Source organism: Bos taurus, chromosome 26 (genome assembly GCF_002263795.3).
Source record: "Bos taurus isolate L1 Dominette 01449 registration number 42190680 breed Hereford chromosome 26, ARS-UCD2.0, whole genome shotgun sequence".
Lineage (NCBI taxonomy): Eukaryota > Metazoa > Chordata > Mammalia > Artiodactyla > Bovidae > Bos > Bos taurus.
The window spans coordinates 37,665,532-37,692,314 of record NC_037353.1 but is presented as its reverse complement, the minus strand read 5'-3'; the positions used below and the strand labels follow the sequence as shown (position 1 = coordinate 37,692,314).

The 26,783-nt window shown below is 41.7% G+C and overlaps 1 protein-coding gene across 1 annotated transcript in view; it reads left to right on the top strand.

Annotated features, from left to right (window-relative positions):
* Positions 1–4,684: 4,684 nt before the first annotated feature.
* PDZD8 (PDZ domain containing 8) overlaps positions 4,685–26,783 on the top strand; it is an 80,912-nt gene continuing 58,813 nt past the window's right edge. The window contains 1 exon segment of the mRNA NM_001192510.3: positions 4,685–5,810. Coding sequence (NP_001179439.2) covers positions 4,939–5,810 — 872 coding nt within the window. The 5' untranslated portion in view covers positions 4,685–4,938.

Sequence of the window (26,783 nt, the reverse complement as noted above, 5' to 3'; positions counted from 1 at the left end):
CAAACAAGAAGTCTCAAAGTTTCAGAAAAATAGGGTAGCTCTCTCTCACCAAAAGTGGAGAGGATGACACATGAATATATTCATTCATTTAATAAATACCCGTTGAGCACTTACTACATTCCAAGCTCTCCGTTGAGGACTGGAAAACACTGTGGTTTATAAGACACATCGTACAAGTGATGACAAAAAGACGTGATGAACCTATATCAGGACTGAATCCCATGATTCAGTTGGCAAAAGAGTTGGACACGACTTAGCGACTAAACAATTACAACAGAGACCTGAGAAATAGCTAAATAGCTTAAGGGATATATTTCTCTAAAGCAAAAGAGGTCCAGAGGTGGGATTGCAAGGTTGTATATAGCTTCAGTATCATCAGTGTTCTAAGATTCTTCTTTCTGTTTAACTATCTTCAGTGCATTCTAAACTTCTCTACGGTTTTCTCCATATCTTGTGATATTTGCATTATTTTGTATCATTTTTATAAATGGTTAGTAGGTTACTCACAGTCTCCATATTCACATGCTTTGGCTTTCTCATCTTATTTGTTCCCTCACCAAGAGGAATTCAGAATTAACAGCAGAAGTGGTTCACGCCTCTATCTGGCTGGTGAGAATGCTGGTCTTATTTGTACCCCATCTTCCAGTATTCAACTGCCTTTCCCCTTGAAATGGATACTTCCCAGGAAGGCTGGTGGGGCAGATACATTTCAATGACATCATTTGAAACTCATTAAAAGGTCAGCAGGCTGGCTAAGTACTACTTCCTTCAAAAACATACTCAGAATCATAAATGTTGAGAGCTGGGGGGTCAAGGGTTCTCAGACTTTTGAGTTTCTGTGAACTAGCATTAATATTTTTAAAAGGTTGCTGAATTTCTATTCTTCCAGAGAATGCCATTAAAAATAATAAGCTTCTAGGAACACAGTATCACCTCCCACAATGCACAGGACATCCCTCATAACAGAGAATTTTCCAGCTCCAAATGACAACAGTGCCAAGGTTCAGAAACCCTGGGCTCGCTGCCCTTAATGAAAGGCAAAAGAAGAAAAGCCCCCAACCCAGCAGACATTTGCACTGGCAGACACTGTTGAAATGTGGGAGTGGGTTGGCCAGATGGGCTATGATGAGGTCAGCTAGACAGGGGGTGGCCTGGCTATCCCAGGCCTGGGCAGGGTGGAGGGACAGGGCCAACGTTTATGGACATCTTGATTTTTAAATGGGATAAGGCACATAAAATTTGTAACACTAAACCTGACACATGGGCTTTCCTGATGGCTCAGCAGTAAAGAAACTGCCTATAATGCAGGAGATGCCGGTTCAATCCCTGGATTGGAAAGATTCCCTGGAGAAGGAAATGGCAACCCATTCCATCATTCTTGCCTGGCAAGTCCCATAAACAGAGGAGCCCGGCAGGCTACAGTCCATGGGGTGGCAAAGATTAGAACACGACTGAGCATGAGCACAAATGAATGAACTTTAGGGGACAAATTCTGCTGGGCACCTGATCAACCCTATATAACGGGTTGAGAAGACTGGAGGTTCTCAGAGGTAATCTGAGGAGTAAGGATGAGGTAGGAGGGCAGAACAGGGAAGAGCCTGCAAGATGGAGTCTGAGACTGAGACTCCCAGGAAAATCATCAACTTCTGTGTGGGGGAGGGAAGTGGGCGAAGAATATCTTAAGATGCATAATGCATTAACGCACAATTTGAAGTATCTCAGTAATGTGAAGATTACTCAGATAATCTTCCACCTCACCTCCAGCTTCTGTGATGTTTAGTACAATGTGAACGTGTTATTGGCTCAGTCCTGTCTGACTCTCTGCGACCCCATGGACTGTAGCTCACCAGGCTCTTCTGTCCATGAAACTTCCCAGGCAAGAATACTGGAGTGGGTTGACACTTCCTTCTCCAGGGGATCTTTCCTAATCAGGGATCAAACCCAGGTCCTCTGCATTGCAGGCAGATTCCTTACCCTCTGAGTCATCAGGGAAGCCTTACTACAATGGTACGGGAGTATTACAAAGGTTTTTGGTGGATATTAAGGGTCTACATTTCCCATTTGAGTTGAAAGAGTGTAGAACTGAGACAGCAGCCCAGAAGCAGAGGCAGGAGCCAGAGGTGATCACAGGAAAATATCCCTGCAGGGTTCTGGGCTTCCACAGGATGTAGAATATGGTTTTGAGCCTAGTTCTCTCAGCAGGATTACATTTTCATAGAAAAGGAGCCATTCTGGTCTCATACTTGGGCATGCTGCTGCTGCTGCTGCTAAGTCGCTTCAGTCGTGTCCGACTCTGTAGGACTCCATAGATGGCAGCCCACCAGGCTCCTCCGTCCCTGGGATTCTCCAGGCAAGAACACTGGAGTGGGTTGCCATTTCCTTCTCCAATGCATGAAAATGAAAAGTGAAAGTGAAGCTGCTCACTCGTGTCAGACTCTTTGTGACCCCATGGATTGCAGCCTACTAGGCTCCTCCAAACATGGGATTTTCCAGGCAAGAGTACCAGAGTGGGTCACCATTGCCTTCTCCAACTTGGGCATGAGTAAGTAAGATGAGAACAGCTTGGTTCCAAAGTTCTATACCTGCTCCAGCTGGGTCAGAATTCTGTTTTCATTCTGGACTCACCCAGTCTCAGGACAGTCACTGGCTTGGGGATCTTCCAGGACTAGAGAGGAGACTTGCCCTGGCCCCTTAAGGCCATCCAGAACCAACTAGACTTTTAGGTATGGAGTATTCTGACCCTTAGTTCAGAAAACTAAGATCATGGCATCTGGTCCTATCACTTTATGACAAATAGAGGGGGAAACAGTGGAAACGGTGACAGACTATTTTGGGGGCTCCAAAATCACTGCAGATGGTGACTGCAGCCATGAAATTAAAAGATGCTTGCTCCTTGGGAAGAAAAGCATGACCAACCTAGACAGCATATTAAAAAGCAGAGGCATTACTTTGCTAACAAAGTCCATCTAGTCAAAGCTATGGTTTTTCCAGTAGTCATGTATGGATATGAGAGTTGGACTATAAAGAAAGTTGAGTACCAAAGAATTGATGCCTTTGAACTGTGGTGTCGGAGAAGACTCTTGAGAGTCCCTTGGACTGCAAGGAGATCCAACCAGTTCATCCTAAAGGAAATCAGTCCTGAATATTCATTGGAAGGACTGATCCTGAAGCTGAAACTCCAATACTTTGGCCACCTGATGCGAAGAACTTGACTCATTTGAAAAGACCCTGATGCTGGGAAAGATTGAAGGCAGGAGGAGAAGGGGACAACAGAGGATGAGATGGTTGGATGGCATCACAGATTCGATGGACATGAGTTTGAGTAAACTCCAGGAATTGGTGATGGGCAGGGAGGCCTGGCATGCTGCAGTCCATAGGGTCCCAAAGAGTCTGACAGGACTGAGTGACTGAACTGAACTTATCTGACCTGTGTGGGAGTAGGGGAAGATCTTTGTGCTGTCCCTGAGGTTGGAGCACAAAAGCATTTATGATGTAACCAGACTGCAGGGGGAGTAACATTGTTGCTGGGCAACCTGGCTTCCTTAACTCTATGGCTTTGGTCAAGGTGCTACCCTGTGCAAAATTTTTTGAAGTCTTTCCTCACCTCCCCCTTCCCCTTTCCCAACTCCCCCTTTCTGTGCCCCAGGGAACCAATCAACCCCCTTCCAACTCTAGCAATCTTGTTATCCTAGTGCAGAGTAGCAATCTTGTTATCCTAGTGCAGAGTGGTGACTGAGGATTTAGGGTTTAGTTTTAGACAAACCAGGCTCCATTGTGTAACCCAGCAACTTCCTTTGCCTCTGCGCCAGCGTTTGCATTTGTAAAACGGACGGTGGCTAACTAAAACTGGTGGCTAACTAAAAGTGTCTCTTAAATGGACTAAATGTGGCAATACACCCAGGGGCTTAACGCACTCCAAGAGCTCGACGGTGACTATTCATCTTCCAATCATCGGGCAAGTTCATCTCACTCCTCATTTATTCCTTGTAGCGGTTCTTTTCTGTCCTTCTGGTTTAAATCTCAAATATCTATCTATGTAGTTAAGTTAGTTCGCATCTGACGCTTTTTTTTTTTTTTTTGTCTGTCCCTCCTTCCCAGGGCCCACCCTCTGCGGACGCAGAGCGTCTGTTGGTCAGACTGATGGCAGGTTACAGCAGTCTCCGAGGCAATAAAATCTTGTCCTCGGCTTGGAAAGTCTCCGAACCGCTAGCTCAGATCTGCGGCGCTGCCCTGCATGGAAAGCCGCCAGCCCATTCTCAGGGGCGCGAGTGGAAGAATCACACTGCAGCAGAGGTAACAGACAGGGACCGAGGCCAATGAAGGGGGATGGGCGCATTAGAAGATAAAGGGATGATCGGGATCAAGAACACGCCGCCACGCCCTCTCCGCCCGGCCTCTTCTCCTCCAGCCGGTAGCCCCGATTATCCTCCTAGATCGGGACAGCGACTTCCGAAGTGACAGCCACGTGGACTGCGGAGGACTAGAATGTTGCCGTGGGGGGCGGGGCTGGAAGGGCGCCCGAGAGGTGAAGAAGGACCCGCGTACGCATGCTCGGGCGCCGGCTGCCAGGCGACGCCGCCGGGAGCGAGTACGCTCCTGACGTCACGCGCCGTTCGTCCAATTAGCGGCGGTCGGAGGGAGGCGCCGTTCCGCCCCCTCCCGCCCCCGCCGCCGCCGCCGCCGCCGCCGCCGCCGCCGCCACCACGGCAGCCGCCTCCGGGAGTGTCTGAGGGAGCTTGAGGCCGCCGCAGACTCGGGCGCCGCATCGCGCGGTCCGGAGCCCCCGGACGAGGCCCAGTGTGCCGCTTGCTCCGACCCCCGCCGCCCGATGTCCTCAAGATGGAGGCAGCGGGGAGGGCGGCGTGAAGCAAGCGGCGCTGTGGGCGCTGGGGCAAGGGCCCGGGCGTCCCGGGCGGCGGCGGCGGCGGCGGCGGCGGGATGGGGCTGCTCCTCATGATCCTGGCGTCGGCCGTGCTGGGCTCCTTCCTCACGCTCCTCACTCAGTTCCTGCTGCTCTACCGCAAACAGCCTGAGCCGCCGCCGGACGAGGCCGCCCGCGCGGCCGACGGCTTCCGCTACATCAAGCCGGTGCCAGACCTGCCCCTGAGAGAGTACCTTTATGGCGGCGGCGGCGGGGCTGAGGAGCCCTCTGGCGGGCCCCCCGAGGGCGGCGCGACCCCGGCCCCCGAGACCCCCGCCCCGCCGACGCGGGAGACCTGCTACTTCCTTAACGCCATCATCCTGTTCTTGTTCCGGGAGCTGCGGGACACTGCACTGGCCCGCCGCTGGGTCACCAAGAAGATCAAGGTGGAGTTCGAGGAGCTGCTGCAGACCAAGACGGCTGGGCGCCTGCTGGAGGGGCTGAGCCTGCGGGACGTGTTCCTGGGCGAGACCGTGCCCTTCATCAAGACCATCCGGCTCCTCCGGCCCGTGGCGCCCTCGGCCACCGGGGAGCCCGACGGCCCCGAGGGGGAGGCGCTGCCGCCCGCCACCACCCCCGAGGAGCTGGCCTTCGAGGCGGAGGTGGAGTACAACGGGGGCTTCCACCTGGCCATCGACGTGGACTTGGTCTTTGGCAAGTCCGCCTACCTGTTCGTCAAGCTGTCACGGGTGGTGGGGAGGCTGCGCTTCGTCCTCACCCGCGTGCCCTTCACCCACTGGTTTTTCTCCTTCGTGGAGGACCCGCTGATCGACTTCGAGGTGCGCTCCCAGTTCGAAGGGCGGCCCCTGCCCCAGCTCACCTCCTTCATCGTCAACCAGCTCAAGAAGATCATCAAGCGCAAGCACACCCTCCCGAGTTACAAGATCAGGTGAGAGGAAGGTTGCGGGGGAAGGTCGCCCGGGCGCGAGGGCCCCCTGGCTGCTGGGACCCTGAGCCTGGCAGGACACTGCCTCCGTCGTTGGGTGGGAAGGGCAAAGACTTATACACCCCCTGCTTTCCAGGGCTCTTGCCCACCCTGGACAAGGCCCTCGATTAAGTGCCCACATTCTTTGCTTCCGAAGGGCATTAATAAGGAGCTGGGAGCCTTTTCCGTGTGCTCTTGGTCATCCACGGTGCTGTCAGCGCGGGTCGAAGCAGCATATTGAAAATGGAAGGGAAGTCCCGCCCTCCCCGGACGGCTCTGGGACTGTTGAGAAACTATTTCTCTAGGTGGTTGCTGCATTGAGGGCAGCTTTGCAGCATCGCGTTGGCCACATTGAGAAACTGTGCGTGGATACCAAGTACAGGCATGAGGAGTGTGCTGGGAGCCCAGAGCTCTTGTATTTTGCAACCGCAGGCCAGTTTTGCCGTGGTGCTTCACTTTACTTCTCACTTTCATGCAGTGGAGAAGGAAATGGCAGCCCACTCCAGTGTTCTTGCCTGGAGAATCCCAGGGATGGGGGAGCTTGATGGGCTGCCGTCTATGGGGTCGCACAGAGTCGGACACGACGGAAGCGACGTAGCAGCAGCAGTGGGATTACATGTCATTTGGCAACTTTGAAGGCAGAGGCAGCGTCTATCGGAAAGGAATACTTTTCCACTGCAAATTGGAAACGAGTTGGGAGCCTACACACCTTGTACTTCTCTGTACCTTTTGTGCTGATGTCGTCTGGGGTAAATTCTGTAGCACAACCCCAGGCTGCCCCCTGACCTTTAATCTCTACTTGGCTGTAGGCTTCTCCCACAGTACCTGAAATTGCCCAGCAGGTAGTATTTTAAGATGGGTAGTGAGTTTGACTTTGTAAAGCCTACCTGTATTTGGCGGCTTGATTTTTGTGATTAATGTACAAGGGTTTGGGTTTTTACTTATTTATTTTTAATATCGTAGAAGTGGAAGGGGAAAAGAAGTTTTGTGGGGCTAGAGTCTTCACTTTGGTCTGGGAAGGCTTGTCCGTGTTGAAGGGTCATATATGGTTCTTCTAAAACAGATACATTTTTAATTTTACTTAAAGTGTTCAACCGGAGAAGGCGATGGCACCCCACTCCAGTACTCTTGCCTGGAAAATCCCATGGATGGAGGAGCCCTATAGGCTGCAGTCCATGGGGTCCCTCAGAGTCCGACAGGACTGAGCGACTTCACTTTCACTTTTCACCTTCATGCATTGGAGAAGGAAATGGCAACCCATTCCAGTATTCTTGCCTGGAGAATCCCAGGGACGGGGAGCCTGGTGGGCTGCCATCTGGGGTCACACAGAGTCCGACACAACTGAAGCGACTTAGCATAGCAAAGTGTTTAACCCTTTTGGATTTTTTTCTTTGCCGTAAAATTGTCAGTCTGGTATTTGCCTTACCTAGTTCCCTTTAGTGGAAGTTACATGTTTCTAGATCACTAATTTGCTACCACAGTTTAAAACATCAGTGACCCAGGTAATTCAGGAATGTTTTTTGTTTGGGACGGAGTTGACTTGTGTTATGTGGCAGGTTTGCCTTAGTAATTGTGTTTGTTTAGGCTAATAGCACAGTGACAGCTTAAAACTGACAGGTGGCAGAAATTTATAATGGAAAAATTTCCATAGATTTGCAGAAGATGGTGAACTGGTCACTGATTTCCTGTTCTGTGAAGTAGAACATACTTTATGAAACCTACTCTTTCAGCGCTGAAATATGTGACTAAATTCTCAATGAGTTGCAGTGTTTAAGCAGTGAGGTGTTTATAGCAGTGTGTGGCTGAGAAAGTCATGAGAGAAAGTTGTTACAGATTTTGATATGTTTTCACAACTTCAGTTCTTATATTTTCTAAGTGGCTTTAAGATGCCAAAAACTTGACTAAGCTATTACTAATATTTGGGAGTTATTTGCAGGATAGCCAGTGGTAATGGAGAAGGCAGTGGCACCCCACTCCAGTACTCTTGCCTGAAAACCCCATGGACAGAGGAGCCTGGTAGGCTGCAGTCCATGGGATCCCTAAGGATCTGACACGACTGAGCGACTTCACTTTCACTTTTCACTTGCATGCATTGGAGAAGGAAATGGCAACTCACTCCAGTGTTCTTGCCTGGAGAATCCCATGGATGGGGGAGCCTGGTGGGCTGCCGTCTATGGGGTCACACAGAGTCCGACACGACTGAAGTGACTTAGCAGCAGCAATGGGATTACATGTCATTTTGAGTTGGTTGGTTGTTTTCAATGTCGACTTGAAATTCAGTTAAATCTGAAGGAAATTATGATTAGGAGTCATGGAGCCATTAATAGGTTTATTTCCTTTGAAGGAACTTTAGCATCTGTGTAATGAATAGCATCATCATTTGAAATATAGTCAAATTGCTTTTATTTACTGTATCCAAAAGGATTTTTAGAAAACCTAAAAATCTTGGGTGTGTTTGGGTGTTATGATATTTCAACTTTTAAACCTTAAATGTTAAATGGTCACCTCCGGAAGTCTACACACTTGTGCTCTGTATTCCAAAGCATTTCAATAGTCAGTAAGTGCTGCACAGAATGTATCACTCAATTTGTAAATATTTACTGTGTGTCTGCTATGTGCTTACCATTTTTCTGGGTACAGGGTTTCAGTACAGTCTCAACCCTAATGGAGGTTGGAGTTTAGTGAGGATTGAATTAGCTGTACTTAATAAGATTTAGCTAGAATGTCATTGATGGGTAACACTGAAGTAACTAGGAAGCTGATTTTAGTTTAGTAAAAGAGAATGATAGACGTATGAGGATGGGGAGTGCTGCTTCACAAAGTGTTGAGTTCTCTTATCTGTGTGTAGCTGTTCTGCCAGGAATATTTTAAACTACTGATGTTGTGGAGCAAATTCAAGTTTCAGCAAAGAGAATAAATTAAAATACATTTAAGATGTGTCACAATTCTCATAATGAGAATTAAAATAGCTATGGTTTCTCCTTTTTTATAGATGGGGGAAGAGTGCTCAGAGTAGCTAAATAACTTGCTTAAAGTCACACAACTGTCAGATGGTGAAATCCAGCTCAGATAAAGCCAGACTGCCCTTTTTTCTTAAACTGTACTGTGTTGTCCTTAAGGGATTTTTAAAGTATGCCATCAAAATACTGTATGTGGGGGTATCCTTCCAAATTAACTGAGAACTCTTTTAAGAGGCATATGACTGTACAGCTTTTTTTCCCCCTTAAATTAGTTTTGCGAAAGATTCCTTTTAAATTTAAATCATAAGGTTAAATCTTTGGGTGCTGCCCTATTTAGCGTTTCATTTTTAATCCAGCAGATTTTGTTTCCAAATAGAAGGTCTTGCTAGTTTATCCTTTTTAGCTGTCTAATCTACTTAGTAGAGCTAAAGCAGTAAAGAAAACTGTTTTGAGTCTTAGGATCTTTTGGCACTTGAAATTATTATAAAGCAGAAATATCTTCACAGTTGGCCTTGTTGTCACTTATTCCCCCTCTTCGTTTGTTTTTCCATTTTCATGTTGCTAAAGTAAAAGTGTAAAGTGGACCATCAGGGCTACCAGTTCTCATCAGGAGATGAGAGGGCAGCTCAAGTGGTTGGCTGCTTTCTAAGGACCTAGCTGATTGACACTTCATTTTACCCAGCTAACATAGTTGGTAAAAGTTGTAGTATTTTTTTAATGAGTATACATTTTTTTACATATTATTCTAATTTTATTAATATTCCAATGTCACTATCAGTGTTAATTTTTTTGATTTTTTTCTTAAAATAGTATTTCTTTAAAATAGTAAAGCCATCATTTTTAAAATTATTATTAACCAAAAATTAGTCTTCAAGAGGAAAAGATTACCATCAGTGTTCTTTTCTTTTTTTTTTGTTCTCAAAAAATTTTTTTTAATTTAATTTCCTATTAGCAGAGAATTGTGGGTTACCAGTGCTCTTGACTACGTGGAGAACCCATCTTCAGCATGAAATCTGAGTAATAGTCCTGAGGAGTTTAGGGTTTGCAGGTCAGGTATTTGAGATTCTTACTGATGCTCCTTTTCCTGGGGTATCATTGCTGAGTCGTCAGCAGTGGTTGCATACTGAAAGGCCAGATCTGGTTCGTAGGTACTTTCAATTTGGCCTGCACTATAGATTTTTTGCTTCTTCATTGCCAACATTTAAAAATGGAAAACATTGCATGATTTGGATTTCTGGCTTCTCTTAGGAAAATCTGGAAGGTCTTAAAGCACTAGGCTTGCATTTGTCCTAGCAATAATAAGACGGGAGAGATGGAGTCTAGTCACAGCTGCAGGAAGCTGGTACATAAGAGTGAGTCCCCACCCACTTGCTACATTTACTGATGACACTTGCCTGGCCTGGCATTATATATACATTTGAAGTAGCTTACTAAATGAAGAACATTACTCTTGCTCTTCACTACAAGTGGGAAGAGAGTTAGTAACTGGGTAGTAGAGGGTGATCATTTTTATCCCTTTTTAAACATTATATCTTTGAAAAGCCTTTCACTGAACAACTTTATTTTGTAAAAGATATTATCATTATAATGTTGAATATTAAAAACATCATTCTATTGGAAATCTTTTAAAAATCCCTTGAAATGTTTTTCATTTCTCTGCAGTATAGTGATAGTAAATAGACAGTGGCTGCTTTTCCCTTGAGTTTGCTGGACTTTTGCTTTAGTGCAAAGTGTAGGTCATCAATTAACTATGTATAAGTGTTTACTTCTCTGAGTTACAAATAAGGAGGCATCTACTTATTGACACTATTTGAATTTAATAAATGAGTATGGAACAAATATTGGAAAACTTCACTTTTCAAGTTCATGGAATGTCTTCTGAGCATTACTATTTTGTCAAAACTGTTTCATTCAATGTTCTGATATATATTTGTAGAAAATTTTCACATATTCTTAGTGACTAGAGATTGAGGATAGGTCTGTATTTAGTTCGATAGGATCTTTTAGCATAATTATCTGTATCTTCTCTAATATATGATTAATTTCAGAGAACTAATTTAGGCCTGGTCTGGAAAGCTTCATACTCTATAAAGTAGCTTCTAATTGTGTTATTTCTTCCTTGGTCTGAGTTGAGAAAGAAAAACATTTATTCTTAATGTTAATTATAACTTTTTAAAATTTTATTGAATACTGGAGGTAAAGATAGTTTCTAGTAATCAATGTCTTCTTAAAAATTTTCAAAGTGAATTCTCTGAAAGCTGACAAAATCATTTGTAAAGTTAAATGTATTGTACTGTGTTTATTCACTTACACTTTCATACTTTTCTTTCTGTATATGGACAGCTTTTAAAAGATACCTTGGCTTAGGCTGGAAAAACTTTAAAATAGCTACTAATCATTTTACTTAACTCATATTGGTAGGAAATAAAGCTCACCTTTGGTTCTTTGGGACAGTGAAGACAGACATTGGGATATCACTCTAGCTATTCTAGAGTAATAGCTAATTTTTTATTTGTTTTTTCTTGTACTTCTGCTCGGATGAGTATCTCTATATAAATGGAATTGTAAGATAACATTGTCTTAGATAAATAATTGTCATTTTTAAAATAGTCACTTATTTTTAGTAACTATTTCCTGAAGACTACCATACCAGGTGGAGAAGGAAATGGCAACCCACTCCAATATTTTTGCCTGGACAATTCCATGGACAGAGGAGCCTGGTGGGCTACAGACCATGGGGTCGCAAACAGTTGGACAATACTGAGTGACTAAAACACACACACACACCATACCTAGTGTTGTGTAAGAGTATGATGATAAAAATGGTTATAGCATAGTTCATGCTTTCAAGCTGGTTACTTTTCCTGGGAAAAACAAAAAACAGTTAAAGCTCATTATACTGGCATTTGTATGTATTTAAGACCTTCAGTTTTGTGAGAAATGAAGAGGAGCGATCAGTGTCTGCTAGGCGAACACTTGATTACTTTGTGCTGTATAATGTTTTATGACCTTGGAATACCTGAGTGTGTTCCAGTTTAGTGCTGGTTTTAACTTCTTGCAAGTTGAGTTTTCTTCAGCTATTTTGAATTATTATGATTTAGACATTTAAAACTCTTTAGATGGAAAATAGTATATTGAAAATTAAATCTTTGCTCTAAAAATTTGACTTACATATTGAAAAGAGAAGAAGAATAATGAGGAAGCTGTTAGAGTCTAATCAGTAGTGTAGAGATCTGTTGGCTTCTGAGAAAGCTCTACTGTGTTACTGGAAATAGCCAAGGCAGATCACTATAGAGCAGATTGCGTTGAAGGAGCATGCCTATCAAACAGTTCATATTGACTCATAAATATTGCTAGTCTATCGCATGGTATAGAGGCACAGGGCATAAATCAGCTTGCTGACTATGTGCAAAGCGCTGTGTGTACTTCCACATACTTGCTGTCTTTCTTTTTTCATAGTTACAGGAGCTCTATAGGAAGTCGGTATCTCAGTTTTACAGAGACGTTGGAGACTGGAGACTTCCAGGGGGTTAGTGACTTTCTCAGAGTCCTTTTAAAAAGTCCTGGACTCCCAAAGCCATGCTGTGTTATTTCTATGGAGATAAATCAGTGGTTACGCTAAATATACCAGGAGTTTGCAAACAAATTGGTGCTAGACTCACAAATTAAGAATGGCTTTTACATTTTTTAACTTTACATTTTAAAGTTGTTCAAACAAAAAGAAGAATTTGCAACAGACCATATTCGCCCATGGATTCTAAAATATTTCCTTTCTGGTCCATTATTAAAAAAGGTTTGCTAATCCCTGGTCTAAACCCTGAAACAGAAAGCCCTGAAAAAAAAAAACAACAAAACTGTGCTTGATATGGGGAGGGAGGAGGGAGGAGGGTTCAGGATGGGGAACACATGTATACCTGTGGCGGATTCATTTCGATATTTGGCAAAACTAATACAATTATGTAAAGTTTAAAAATAAAATTAAAAAAAAAACTGTGCTTGAGTGTATACAAAAAAGGAACATGTGTGCATATACAATATGTTGAAAGGTACTTTTAAACCTTTTTTTGAGGGTCCTATCTTTTTGGAAAGCTAATGATAACTGTGGTACTTCACAGAAAAATGCATAAACAGTTTAATTTCATGGAATTTTTGGTCCCCTGCAAACCTGTCTAGCGTTCTTAACCCAGGTTGCATAGTAAACACAAAGGAATACAATTTTGTTCCCATAAATACAACTAAAATTAATCTTCTGAAATAATTATTAAGCACTTCATACTTTTGCTGGCCTTCTTCTATGGCTTCTATGGCTCACTGACCCAGCATTTTTTCCCTTCTCATTCTCCGTACCCTCCGAACATTGTCACCAAGAAACAAGTGCTGTTAAATCCCTTTGTTTCTTTCTAACATCATAGGACCTACCAACACTTTTGTCATGACCTCAGAGCACATCACACTTCGTTGGAAAGTTGTAAAGCGCCTACCTGGTCATTAGCAGAAGTTTTACAGAGTAGTTTCAAAATCTCTCTTGCCAAATTGCTGCTGCTGCTGCCAAGTCACTTCAGTGTGTCCGACTCTGTGCGACCCCATGGACTGCAGCCTACCAGGCTCCTCCATCCATGGGATTTTCCAGGCAAGAGTACTGGAGTGGGGTGCCATTGCCTTCTCCGTGCCAAATTGCTAGGACTCCAATAAAACCACATACTTAATGTATTTGTAGGGAAAAATGAGGTGTAAGTGTTAATTATTTACCTTCAAATGAGTAGAACTGCAGGTGTTACAGAGAAGCTGTCAGTACTGTGGAATTATTTCATTCTTTTGTTTGAGGCTACAGAGAAGTCCTTCAGTTATCTATTCCAGTAAATAGAGCTTTGGATTACCATATACTTTAATTCAGCATTCTGCTGCTCAAAAGGACCTTGGATAAAAGGCTTTTATCTTCTCTTAGTCTCAGTTTCCATATTTGTAAAATGGAGACGAAGTAATATCTATCTAGTTAGAGATAATAAATGTCATATATAATATCTACTGAATAAATATATCTTTGCTTTAGTAACTAATTGAATGTACACATTTATTGATTATTCTACATTTGTCACATTTTGCTAGAGATGTCAGAAATTTGTTAGGTGATACTGTAAAAAAAATTTATCTTTTCAAATGAGTGATAAGATCATTGTAAAAAAAATACAAACAGGGAAAATCTAACTGTTAGAGAAAATCACAGTGGAAAATCTCCTATAATATGTTTTCTTAAAACTGTTAAATTCAGGGACTATTCTTCCATAATTTTTTCTAAATGTATTCTAATTTGTTGTTCGGTCACTGAGTCATGTCAGACTTAGTGTGACCCTGTGGATTGCAGCACAGCAGGCTTCCCTGTCCTTTACTATCTTTCGGAGTTTGCTTAAATTCATGTCCATTGAGTTGGTGATGCTGTCTAACCATCTGATCCTCTGCCACCCTCTTCTCCTGCATTTAATCTTTCCCAGCAGCAGGGTCTTTTCCAAGGAGTTGGCTCTTCACATCAGGTGGCCAGAGTATTGGAGCTTCCCTCTGTCCATGGGATCCTCCCAGCAAGAACACTAGAACAGGTTGCTATTTCCTCCTCCAGGGGATCTTACCTACCCAGGGAATCCAACCAGTGTCTCCTGCATTGGCAAATGGATATATCCCCTAGTGCCACCTGGGAAGCCCCTGTAATTTGTTACTAGTTTATAAAAACAGTTGGTATCCCACTGTTAGCATCTTGCTTTTTTTGTTTGTTTTACTCACTGTATCTTAGGTTTTTAAATGTACCTGCTTTATTTTCTTTTTAAAGGTGCTTGGAATTACAGTGATTGCAAGTACCACAAGTTAACCAATTTCTTGTTGATTTTTTCCTCCAGTTTTTCACTAATGTAAATAATGGTACCACAGACATTTCTCTATATATCTTTGAGTAGATACTAGTTTTTTTTTTCTTGTGATTTGAAGGAGTATGTTATGAAGGAGAATTTTTTTGAAGGAGTATGTTTTTTTGTTTTGTTTTTCCCCCATTTTTTTTTGCCAGTGTTCAAGTGTTGTATTTAGGAGCATTAAGGAGTTGAAAATATACTCCTCTCCCTTTTAATTTCATTCCTCGATATACCCATTGTTAAGTTTGTGGTGTACACCCAGCTCTGCTCAATCACAGGTACATCAATACAACTCTTACGCTCAAACACACATATACAAGCCTCTTATATACTGAAGAGGTGCCTGTCTGTTCCTCTTTCCCTCCCTCTCCATGTCCCCATCCTTTTCTCCTTAATAAAAAAATGGGGAGTGTAATATAAATGTGACCATGAAAATTGGTTTGTAGGTGTAACACGAACATCCCTCCAGGCAGTATGTATAGGTCTAATTCACTGATTTATTCCACTCCTGGCCATACCTTATTTTCTATCTCTCTTATTTCCTCTGGCTCTGACCTTATATTCTATACCTCTTCCTCTTACTTAGTTTGTTTCAGCTTCCTGAGTGTTCTCACACTCCAATCTTGCACCCAAGGCCTTGGCTGGTTGTTCTCCAGGAATATTTTTCCCACAGATAGCCAAAGAGCTCACCCTGTCACTTTTCAGGTCCTTGCTTCCTTATCACCTTTTAGTTATCCTATATAAAAAAGTACATTAGTGTGTTACGTGTGGAATTATTTTTTTTGCACAGACTTTTTACTGATACATTGTGTGTGTGTTTCTGTGTGTGATATAGAAACTGCCCAAATCCTAAGCATATACTTAAATTCTCACAAAGTGAACTCAGCCTTGTAACTGAAGTGTTGGGATTTTGAATTTAGTCTGAAGAATACCTGTTCGTTGACTTTCTGTAAATGGAATGTATAGAATATATTAACTTTTTTTTTTAATGGTTGAAGGTTGTCATTATAAACACAGACTGATGATATGTAGTCCAATTCTGATTATAAAATCAGTACTGAAGAGGGATGCCTTCTCTCCCAACACACATACATGCACTCAAATGATGCTAATTGAGGTTTCCAAAAGTTCACAGTGCTGACTTCAAGGTCTGTCTGGCACTTTATGGACACCATCTCTCTTCCTCTGATTCTTACAAAGACAAAACATGAATCCATTTGCAACCTTCTCTAACACTCTAGAAACCTTGGTTTTTTATTTTCACGTTCTTTGGAAAGGTCAGTATTGATAAACTAGATTATCATCCTTCCCTTGGACTGATACAGAATAACAATAAAACTTATTTTCACATAATTACCAGTTTTCTTAAAACCAGCTGAATGCTTCAGAACATGTATTTTTTCTGTAATCAGCACATTGGGTCTTTATTTTATGCCCATAAATTCTTTATATATTGTAGGGGGAAAGGAGCTGATGATATGCTAGGTGAATTACAGAAATATCTGTGCTTTGATTTGCATAACTTTGATTAAAAAGCTGCACAATTTCCCCTTCCCCAGCATAATTAGTTTTTCTTGATATGTACTTAAAACAAACATGCTGATTAGCAAGCACAACAGTAAAGATGTTTTAGAAGAGTTTATTCTTTTGTATCTGGCTTTCCAGGTGGCTCAGCAGTAAAGAATCTGCCTGTAGTGCAGGAGACGCTGGGGAGACAGGTTTGATCCCCGGGTGGGGAAGATCCCCTGGAGTAGAACATGGCAACCCACTCCCAATATTCTTGCATGGAGAATCCCATGACAGAGGCCTGGTCTCAGAGAGTTGGACACAACTGAAGCGACTGAGCATGCATGCATTCTTTTGTATAAAGTACCTGTTACGTTTCATTTGGTGAGGTATGTGCCTATTATTGAATAGGTGTTTGTTTAGAAATGGTGTTTCTGCTAGGATCGACTCCATATCCTCCTAGATAATCTGCAGTTATAAGTGACTATTGTTTTTAGCATTTTTTTTTTTTTTTTGAGGGGCTGTAAAATCTTCAGTAGCAATATGGGGAGATAGTATTTCTGTTTAGTAGCTGGCTATAAGAATCTCTGTTTTGAAAATGACTGTGTTCTTAGTACAGCTGTTTCATGCAGGCATCAGTATCTACTAAACAGAGTATCTGGTGGTGTGTGCTAACTCATTGTCCTCCTCACACAATAGCCTTTCATGCATGTAAGGTTATACTCATACTCATTACTAAGAACGGATGTGGTTGCTGACGGCACAGTCTCTCTACCTTAGTTGTTTGGTCAAGCAAGTAAATTATTCAAAGCTTTTAGTTCTGTGAAACTTGGTATAGCTGAAGTTAAGAGTCATTCTTCTATAGCTAATTTCATTGTATGATAATTATTTTTATAACACACTGAAATTTTTGTTTTGTTCTCACCATTATCAAGTACAATATTCTGTAAAATTCAGGAGATGGTATCTGGTCTATTTTAATATTTGGGAAGGTTATTAGTTCTCAATATTTAAGTTTGGATTTTAATCAGGACTAGAATTGCAGACTCTTAACATGGGAAGAATTTAAGTAAATGTTTGTAGCATAATATGATAGCTTTTGTTTACTCATTCTGAAATGGTAGATAGCACAGATTTAGTTCAGGTATTTTGAAATTCGTGAAGTATGAGGAGACAAATCATGGCAACCTTAGTCTGCAGTAAAGCCCATGAATATAGTTTATCTAATTGAAAGGCCATTTTAGGGATCAATTGCTTACCTTTATTTTAAGCTTCATGAAAGCTTAGAATGTCAATGTAATTGGTCACAGGCCATGGTAAGAGACCTTCACGTTGTAGGTTGTGATGAACATAAAAAGATGGATTTATTTGACTGGTCAAGAGAATTGCTTTGGTTTCCTGAGCAACTCATCTTGATTGATACTTTATCTCTCTCATGCATAGGATATCAGTTAACACTGACTCACCTTTGAGTCACCAGCTATTGAGTTCTTTAGTGAGGGACTTGCAGCCTCTGTTATCACTCTTGTCAGCCTATATATAAAACCACTTCAGAAAATTTTGTAACATTAGACCTTGATTAGTCTGTGCAGAATTAGGAGTTTGGATAAAAGTGAACCTCTCATATTAGGTAGAGGGTGTATGGATGAATGAGCAAGAGAGAAAGTTTTTTTGTAATATTATTTGTTATTCTTGTTTTTATTAGTTTCATTACCACTTAGAAGTACTTTTTTCTCCCCAGGAGTACAGAAATTAAAATCATTTCCCCAAGTATGAACTTTATCCACTTAGTGTGCCCCAAGGAATTCCATAAATAGAACAATTCTGTGTGGGTTTCCTTAAGAAACCCACGCAGTGTCATAATCAATTTAATATAAGCCTTTGTTTAAAAAGCTTAATGACACAGAAGTATAAAGGTGATACCTAAGGTAGGGAAGCATACTGGCTATTGTTAACTTGTTTCTTTGCACTTGCAAGTTTATATCCACACAAAGGACACAGTTTTTAAAAGGTCAGCTAGTAGAGTGACTGAACCAGGGTCATGTGAAATCTGAAGTCCAAGGAAGACAAACACCTACAATCTTGAACATCATCCATGGTGAATGCCAAGTCCGGAGATGGTTCCTTGTGGGAGGGAAGAAGTTTGCTGTCTGACATGTCTCTAGGAAACCAGCCTTCAAATAAATAAATAGAAAGTTTGACAGGAAATATTTCTAGTGCATCTCCCTATGCCAAATGCTTTATGTGAACTTTCTCATCTAATCCTTAGAGTAACCCTATAAGATAGGTTCTAATTATTATACTACGTTTACGGATGGAGAGACTGAGGCTCTCAAAGTTGAAATAGCTTGCCCAGGTCTCAAAGCTAATAAGTGCTGAACTGAAATTCAAAACTAAGTCTTAACTAAAATCTGTGTCCATACCACTGCTTTAAACTACCATGTAAAAAAGAAACTGAGACGTGAAGGACGCTAAGTGCTTTACATTATTTCTTGTAATCCTTGTAACAGCACTGTGAGATAGTTGTTATTATTGTCCTCCTTCTGATATGAGGAAACTGAGGCTTAAAGGCAAGAGTTGACTCAGGGTCATGTTGCTGCAAAGTGGCAGAACAGGATCCCAAGCCCAGCTGTCTGGCTCCAGAGTCTGCTCTTAACCACTCCTCGGGACTACCTGCTATAGATGTTTCCTCTCTTCAGGCAACTCCCTGTTTAGCTGGGAGCAGTGGGAGGTGTGGGAGAACCACAGACAGACAGACATGTAAACGGGGTGATTAGTGACATAACAGAAATGTGTGTCAAGTGCTTTTAGAGTATAGTTGAGGAAGCTGTGACCAGACGGTGGGGGTGGGGAGGGGGCTGCTGGTTAGAGAGGAGGTGACTTTGAAGGAGAACTTGAATAGTGTAAATTAGGAACTTACCATCTGGGGCCAGTTACAAGATCAGAGTGATTAGCAGGCAGACAAGTCTCTCAGGAGAAATAATACGGCTGTGCTAACCTTGCTGAGCGGAGGAGCCTGGTGTATGAGTTTTCTTTTTAGTGTAATATCAGATAAATTGTCTACATAAAATAGAAGATTTGAAATTTAGGTCCATAGTTTACCAATATAGAAAATAAAGAGTGTTTCGAACTACTTGTACTTTGTTTTCTTTCTCATTACAGACGGTTTTGTATGTGTACCGTACTTTGCATAATAATGGGCACCATACAAGTTATGACTAATAGAGGTTTGTGATGATATTTAAATGCACCAGGAGAACTCTTTCTTTAAATGACTACTGAGGTGCCTCTGAAGAACAATGAATGGAGACACATTTTGAAACGATCACCACTGATTTATCTAGTTTATATATTTGGTCTAGGAGATTTGGGAGCACATTTATGTTTGCTAGTTCTTAATGTGAGAAAGTCAAGACTGTCAGACTAAAAGGCAAAAACCACAAGAACTCCCAGTGGCCTGCTCATATCTGCTTGTTCTACTGCTCATTAGGCAGGATGTAGTGCTGTTTATGTTCCTGAGCCTGAGATAAGACTAGTCTCTGAGAGCCTGACTGTGATTGGTCTCTCCATTCTTGAACACAGTAAACCTTTGTTGAAGGGATATGACATTTAAGCTGATTGTTGAAGGATGGTGTGGCTTTAGACCTAGGGAGAAGGGATGGAAGTTTAGTGTGGGTAGAAGAAATAGCAAAGGAACAGAATCAGGACACTGTGTACTATCTTTAGGGACATTAAGAAAGCCAGTTTGATGAGACTCAAGCACAGAGAAGGGAGAAACCTAGCATTGGTATACCTGTTACTTGCTGAAAACTCTGTGAGGTGCTTGACATGTGTGAACGCTCTAATTAATAGTCCTGTGAAGTTGCTTTTTAAAGAAAATAAAGGACAAAGCCTCTTGTTTTTGGTTCAGAGAATAGTCTTTTTTAAGAGGAAACATAATTTTAGAAGTCACAAAATTCTGAGTAATCATTGATAACCTGAACCAAGCTAGTGGGGAACGCAGAAGAATAGTAGAAGAGACAGTTTAGCAGTATGGAATTGGGGGAGCGGAGGTGGAACTGGTTGGTTGTGAGGAGGAGGTACAAGTTAACTTCAGATTTATAAGAGTTCATGAAATCAATGATGCCAGTAAGAGAAAACAGGAAAGGAGGAGCAAGTTCGAAGCAAAGGTATTCCATTTACTTTTAAGCATAAATATATGGAATTCATAGATGCAGTGAGAGCAAATGATGTTGCTAAGGAAAGTATAGAAAAGAAAGGAAAGAAAAAGAGAGAATCCAAGTTGTTTTAGTATATAGAATAAACTTCTAATTCTCCATTATGGGAAATTTCAAGCTTACTCAAAAGTTAAAAGAAAGAGTTTGATAAACCCCATTATCTGTAGCCAGACAGTCATGAACTTGTAGTCACTTTTGATCATCTGTATCTTCCCATGCTCCCCTCCTTTGATTATTTTGAAACAAATATCTAGGAACTGGGACTATAATCTGTGTTTGTATGACTCTAAATCATGTTTACACAACACCTTGCCTCCTTGACAAGGCCTCATCCAACCTCTACATGAATATTTTGAGAAATAGGAGGCAAGCAATGTCTCGAGACAGTTATGCCTTTTTTATTGTTGTTATTATCTCTTAATTGGTAAAAAGTTTTCCCTTTTATTGAGTTGAAAACTCTAGCTGATTTGTTATTATGGCAAGGATGCAAGAACCCTTGGTGAAGTCCAAAGTAGATTTAGGCCTGAGAATATTTTTATATTGGGTTTGTAGTAAAGCCTCTTCTCTAAAGATACCAGTGTTTGCAAACAGTTTTACTGCTGCCATGTGATGGAGATGTCACCAGCTGGCATTCAGGGTGCTTATAGAACAGTCTTGAAACATCTTAGAGCAAAAACATATTTTAGATGTTAAAAAAGATTCTCTCAGATCCACATATGAGAAGAAGGCTTGGCATTTTTGTAAGTGTAAAATTTTAAATATGTATTTTTAAAATGTTATCAAAGTAACATATTTTTAAATTAAACATGGTTTTTCTTTTAAACTTTTACTGCAGTATAACTCACTGCTTAAAACGCATACTAACTGTAAAAGTTCAGTTCAGTGAATTTTTACAAAATGAACAAAACAGCATTCAGAACAAGGAATAGAATATTACCAGCAATCAGGAAGTCCTTCATGTGCTACCTTCCCTACTCTGCTTAGGAGTAACCACTGTCCTGCCGTCTACCACCATTGCATTTTGGTGGTGGGGGGGGTGGTGCCTGTTTTTTAACTTGTATAAATTGAGCCATAGTGTTTACACTCATTGTTTTTCTGGTTCTTTGACTCAACAGTACATTTGTGAGATTGTTTCCATGTTATGGTGTATATAGTTTGTTCATTATATTTGCTGTGGTGTCTTCCACATGTACCTCGATTTATCCCTTCTACTGTTGATAGACAGTTGGATATTGCTGTTCTGAGTATCCTTATACATGTTTCTGGTGAACATTGTGCACATTTCTGTTGGGTATCTAGGATTGCTGAGTCGTGGGTAAGCGCCTATGCTGCTGTAGTAGACATAGCCACACACTTTTGCAGTAGTTATAATAGCACACTCGCAGTTTCACATCCTTTTCAGCATTTGATATCATCTGTCTTTTCACTTGGAGAACCTGTCTGCCAGTGTAGGAGACTTAAAGACACGGGTTTGATTCCTGGGTCGGGAAGATCCCCCGGAGTGGGGCCTGGCAACCCACTCTAGTATTCTTGCCTGGAAAATTCCATGGACAGAGGAGCCTGGCGGGCTACAGTCCATAGCATTGCAAAGAGTTGGACACGACTGAAGCGACTTACCATGCATGCACGCATGTCTTTTTATTTGAGTTAATGTACATAATTTTAAAATCAAACATAATAGAAGGACTGATAATTAAAACAAATGATTACTTCCCTAAACCCTCTACTTTCCTCCCGTAAGTCACAGTCTTCAGTACCATTTATATGTACTATTTCTGTTTTTAGCAACTTTTAAGAGGCAGTGATAAATAGCATAGATTTTGAAGCCACACTGCTTAGATTCTCTTCTTGGCTTTACCACTTACTAATTGTGTAACCTTGAGCAAGTTTTTAACCTCTCTGTGTCTAGTTTCTTCATCTACAAAATGGGGATTAATTACAGTATCTGTCTTACAAAATTGCAAGAATTAATAAATGACTTATGTAGTAAGTACTCAGTAAACGTTAGCTGTGACAGTAAATGTTAGCTAATTAATTATGACATTGCCTATATTGTTCAACAAAGTCATACAGTCAGTTGTCTTGCTTCAACATCTTTAAATATTTTCTGTTGATTGACTTCCTTCTAAGATAGATGAAGATTTAGCTAAATGATACCTTCTCACCTTCCTTTTGGAGAAGGAAATGGCAACCCACCCCAGTATTCTTGCCTGGAGAATCCCGTGGACAGAGGAGCCTGGTGGGCTGCTGTCCATGGGGTCACACAGAGTCAGACACAACTGAAGCGACTTAGCAGCAGCAGCAGCAGCATTCATTGGAGAAGGAAATGGTAACCCACTCCAGTATTCTTGCCTGGAGAATCCCAGGGACAGGGAAGCCTAGTGGGCTGCCCTCTGTGGGGTCGCACAGAGGCGGACACGACTGAAGCGACTTAGCAGCAGCAGCACGTTCCTTTCTGTCTTTCCCAATCCAGTTATGTCACTGTTTTCAGTTCATTCACTGAACTGCATCCTTCTTTATATATAATAACAATTATGTTCTATGCAGACTTAAATCTTGCTTGATTGACATTATATACCTTACTGTTAGGTCTGTACAATTTTTTTTTATTGCAGAACTGCCAAATATGCTGGTTTATGCTTCCTTTTCTGTACTACAATTTAAAAATCTTTGAGCTTTTCAAATCAGTTCCTAGAGTCAAGTTTGAATTCTTTTTTATCCTCTTACCAAATTGTCTTAACCAAATCTTCAAGATTTAATTGAAAAATGAATCTCTTCCTTATTTCTTCTTTCATTCCCTATTTTCTGGAGAGTTCCTTCTTGGAGTTTTCATCATCTTCCCCAAACTGGACTTGTCCCTTGGTTTGCCACAGTCCTGTCATCTGGGTTTAGGACATCATTGCCTTCTTGACTTGGATCCCCTGTTTCCTGGATTACTTTCTTCTTTCTTGCTTTAGACCCTCATTTTGTTGGTATGTATTTCATGTGACTTTTTAATAAAGGATGCAGTCTCCAGCAAGGCTCTTTGTTCTCTCTGAACCTGTTGTGTGAAATGGGGAAATGATCTGCAGCTATGCCTCACCCTGTTGCTGAGTGAGAATCAAGCACAGTAGTACATGTGAAACCATGCCCATCCTTGTCAGATAACTGCAGGCCAGGTTTAGAGCATGTGTTCCAGCAGAAATCAAGGTGGTCATCAAATCAGCCTCAGGAACTGTAGACCCGGCTCTGGAGTTATGTTTGAGTTCTTTTATGGACAAATTGTATCCCCAAAATGTTAAAGCCCTAACCTTCAGTGTAACTATTTGAAATAATAGGGCCTTTAAGGAGGTAATTAATGTTAAAGAGTTCATAAGGATGGAGTTCTAATCCTAGTAAGACTGGCTTCTTACAAGAAAAGGAAGAGATACCAGAAGTGTGTGTGCAGAGGGTGTGTGCAAAGAGGGTGTGTGCAGGATACAGCAGGAAGGCCAGGAGAGGTTACAGCAAGAAGGTGGCTGTCTGTAAGCCAGGAGAGAGGTTTTACCAGAAACCAGCTCTCCTGGCATCTTGATCTTTGACTTCCACTGTGAGAAAACAAGCTTCTGTGTTTTATGCCACCCAGTCTATGGTATTCTGTTGTGGCGGTGCTAGGAAACTAATACAGGTTCCAGTTTGGGCTCCAGGGTATAGTGTTTGTGAGCCATCTAGGGCTGTTTCCTTATGTACAGTGTGCTGATGCCTGGTTTGGGGGAATTACGCGAGCAAATAAGTGCTCTATACAGTCAGTACATGGTATGGTAGCCATTCAGTAACTCTTTCTCATAAGCCTTAAAACAACCTGTAAGTTACTTTATTTTATTTTAGTTAGGAAAGAATAGACTTATTATTTTGTCAGGCAAAGAGGGACACACTGGGCTTCTGCCTCGAAAAACTGTTTGTCTCCTATAAGTTATTTTAATGAAAAGTGTCATTTATGGTTTTGTTTCTTTAATCAGATAATTCTAACCAAACATTTACATATCAAAACAATGACAAGAGCAATTATCTCTGGGTAACTGGGTTAGATTTTTAAAATAGCTTTATTGAGATATAATTCATACTCCAAATTCAGCTATTTAAACCTACAATTCAGTGGTTTTTAGTATATTCACAGATAGTACTACTCTCACGTCATTTTAGACCATTTTTATCACCTCAAAAACAAAACCCCATACCCTCAACCATCATCCTCCTTACCCATCTACCACCCTAAACCCTAAGCAACCACTAACTACTGTCGATGTCTTTATTCTGGATTTTCATATGAATGAAATCATGTAATTTGTGGCTTTGGGGCTTACTAGCTACCTCTATTTTGGAGAAGGAAATGGCAACCCACTCCAATATTCTTGCCTAGAGAATCCCGTGGACAGAGGAGCCTGGTGGGCTGCTGTCCATAGGGTCGCCCAGAGTCGGACATAACTGAAGCGACTTAGCATGCATGCATGCATTGGAGAAGGAAACGGCAACCCACTCCAGTATTCTTGCCTGGAGAGTCCCAGGGACGTTGGAGCCTAGGGGGCTGCCGTCTATGGGGTTGCACAGAGTTGGACACGACTGAAGTGACTGAAGCGACGCAGCAGCAGCAGCTACCTCTATTTGAATATTTTTCTGCTTTTCTCTCTCTGTCCCCTCCCCTCCCACTGGCACTCCCATTATGTCTATGTTGGTATACTTAATGATATCATTTCTCTAAGGCTCAGTTTGTTTTTCTTCATCCGCCCCCCCCACCCCACCCCCACCCCCCGTTTTTTGGCTTACCAACCTCTATTGCTCTGTCTTCCAGTTTACTACTTTTTTTTCTTCTATAAGTTCATAGCGACTGTTCAGAGCCCTTTTGTTGAACTTCAAAATTTCTCTGTACTTTAAATTTTATTGTATTTTTCAAGTCCAGAATTCACAGTTTTTTTAAAAATACATATTTTAAAAAATGTATCAGTGTGTCCATTGATATTAAAGATTTCGTGTGACATTGTCATAATACCTCCTTTTACTTCTTTAATCATGCTTTAAACATTTTTTTCGCAAACATGTTTTTAAGAGCTATTTTAAAGTCTTTTTCTGTTAAGTCCAACACCTGGTCATTTTAACTGGTCATTTAACTGTAGTTTGTGTTGCCTGCTTTCTTTCTGCTTTACAGATCATGCTTTCCTGTTGCTTTATATGCCTCATATTTTTTGTTGGAAACCAAATATTTTAGATAATATATTGTAGTAACTGGATACTGTCCCCCTCTCCCAGGGTTTAGTGTTTGTTTAATGATTGTTTTAGTGATTTGCTTGGATTATTTTAGTGGCGTGTTAAGTCTCTGACATATCTTTTGTTTTCAACAATGCTCTGGAATGTTCCCTGACTCTAGCTGTTGGATGTTAGATGGAAGTGAGATGAGGGGGTGACAGAAGCCTCACGGGGTGGCAGAAACCTGAGGTCCTCTTGGGTTGCCTCTCTTGGCAGAGAACCACTGTGTCATGAACCAGGGCAAGGACAGTCAAGATGGCAGAATCCTTAGTGTGCTATGCCCAAGATAGAGTCTGCATTTCTCAAGTGGGGACAGGGTCAATGAAAGGAGCTCCCAATTTCTTGAGCATTCTTGCCCTGAACTTAACCTCATCATAGGTAGTCGAGGGCCATATGAGAAACACTGATGACCTGTTCTTTCCTCTGACAGGGAATTGGAGTTGGGGTGGTGGTGATGGCAAGGCACCCTGTGTTCTTGGCTACAGCAGTCCAGAGTGAAGTATCTTTCTTGCTGAGCCTATTGGTGGGAGCAGTCTTGACTTCAGGACCACAGATTGTCACCTTTCTTACCACGTTTCTATAGGTTTTCTTGATTATAAGTTTCTTTACTTTCTGTTTGCCCTTGGAACCATTTCCAGAGGCCTTAATATTTGTTTTAATAATTTCCCCAGTTTTACTGGGAGCAGGTCAGTGGAGTGTCTCATGCTGTTGTTATGAAAGTCCATCTTCCCATATTGGTTTTTAAAGTTTTCTACAAGAGGAAATACAGATAGCTTGTAAAAGGTTTGTCTTCTGGGAACTTGAGTGAGAAAACTGACAGTTTTAAGTTGATAGGTTAACAAGAGATAAAGGCTAATGAAAGGATTTTGTGATAGGGTGGGAAGACACCCACTGTTTCCCCGTCTATTTGCCTGAAGTGATGGGACCGGATGCCATGGTATTAGTTTTCTGAATGTTGAGCTTTAAGCCACCTTTTTCACTCTCCTCTTTCACTTTCATCAAGAGGCTCTTTAGTTCCTCTTCACTTTCTGCCATAAGTGTGGTGTCACCTGCATATCTGAGGTTATTGATATTTCTCCTGGCAATCTTGATTCCAGCTTG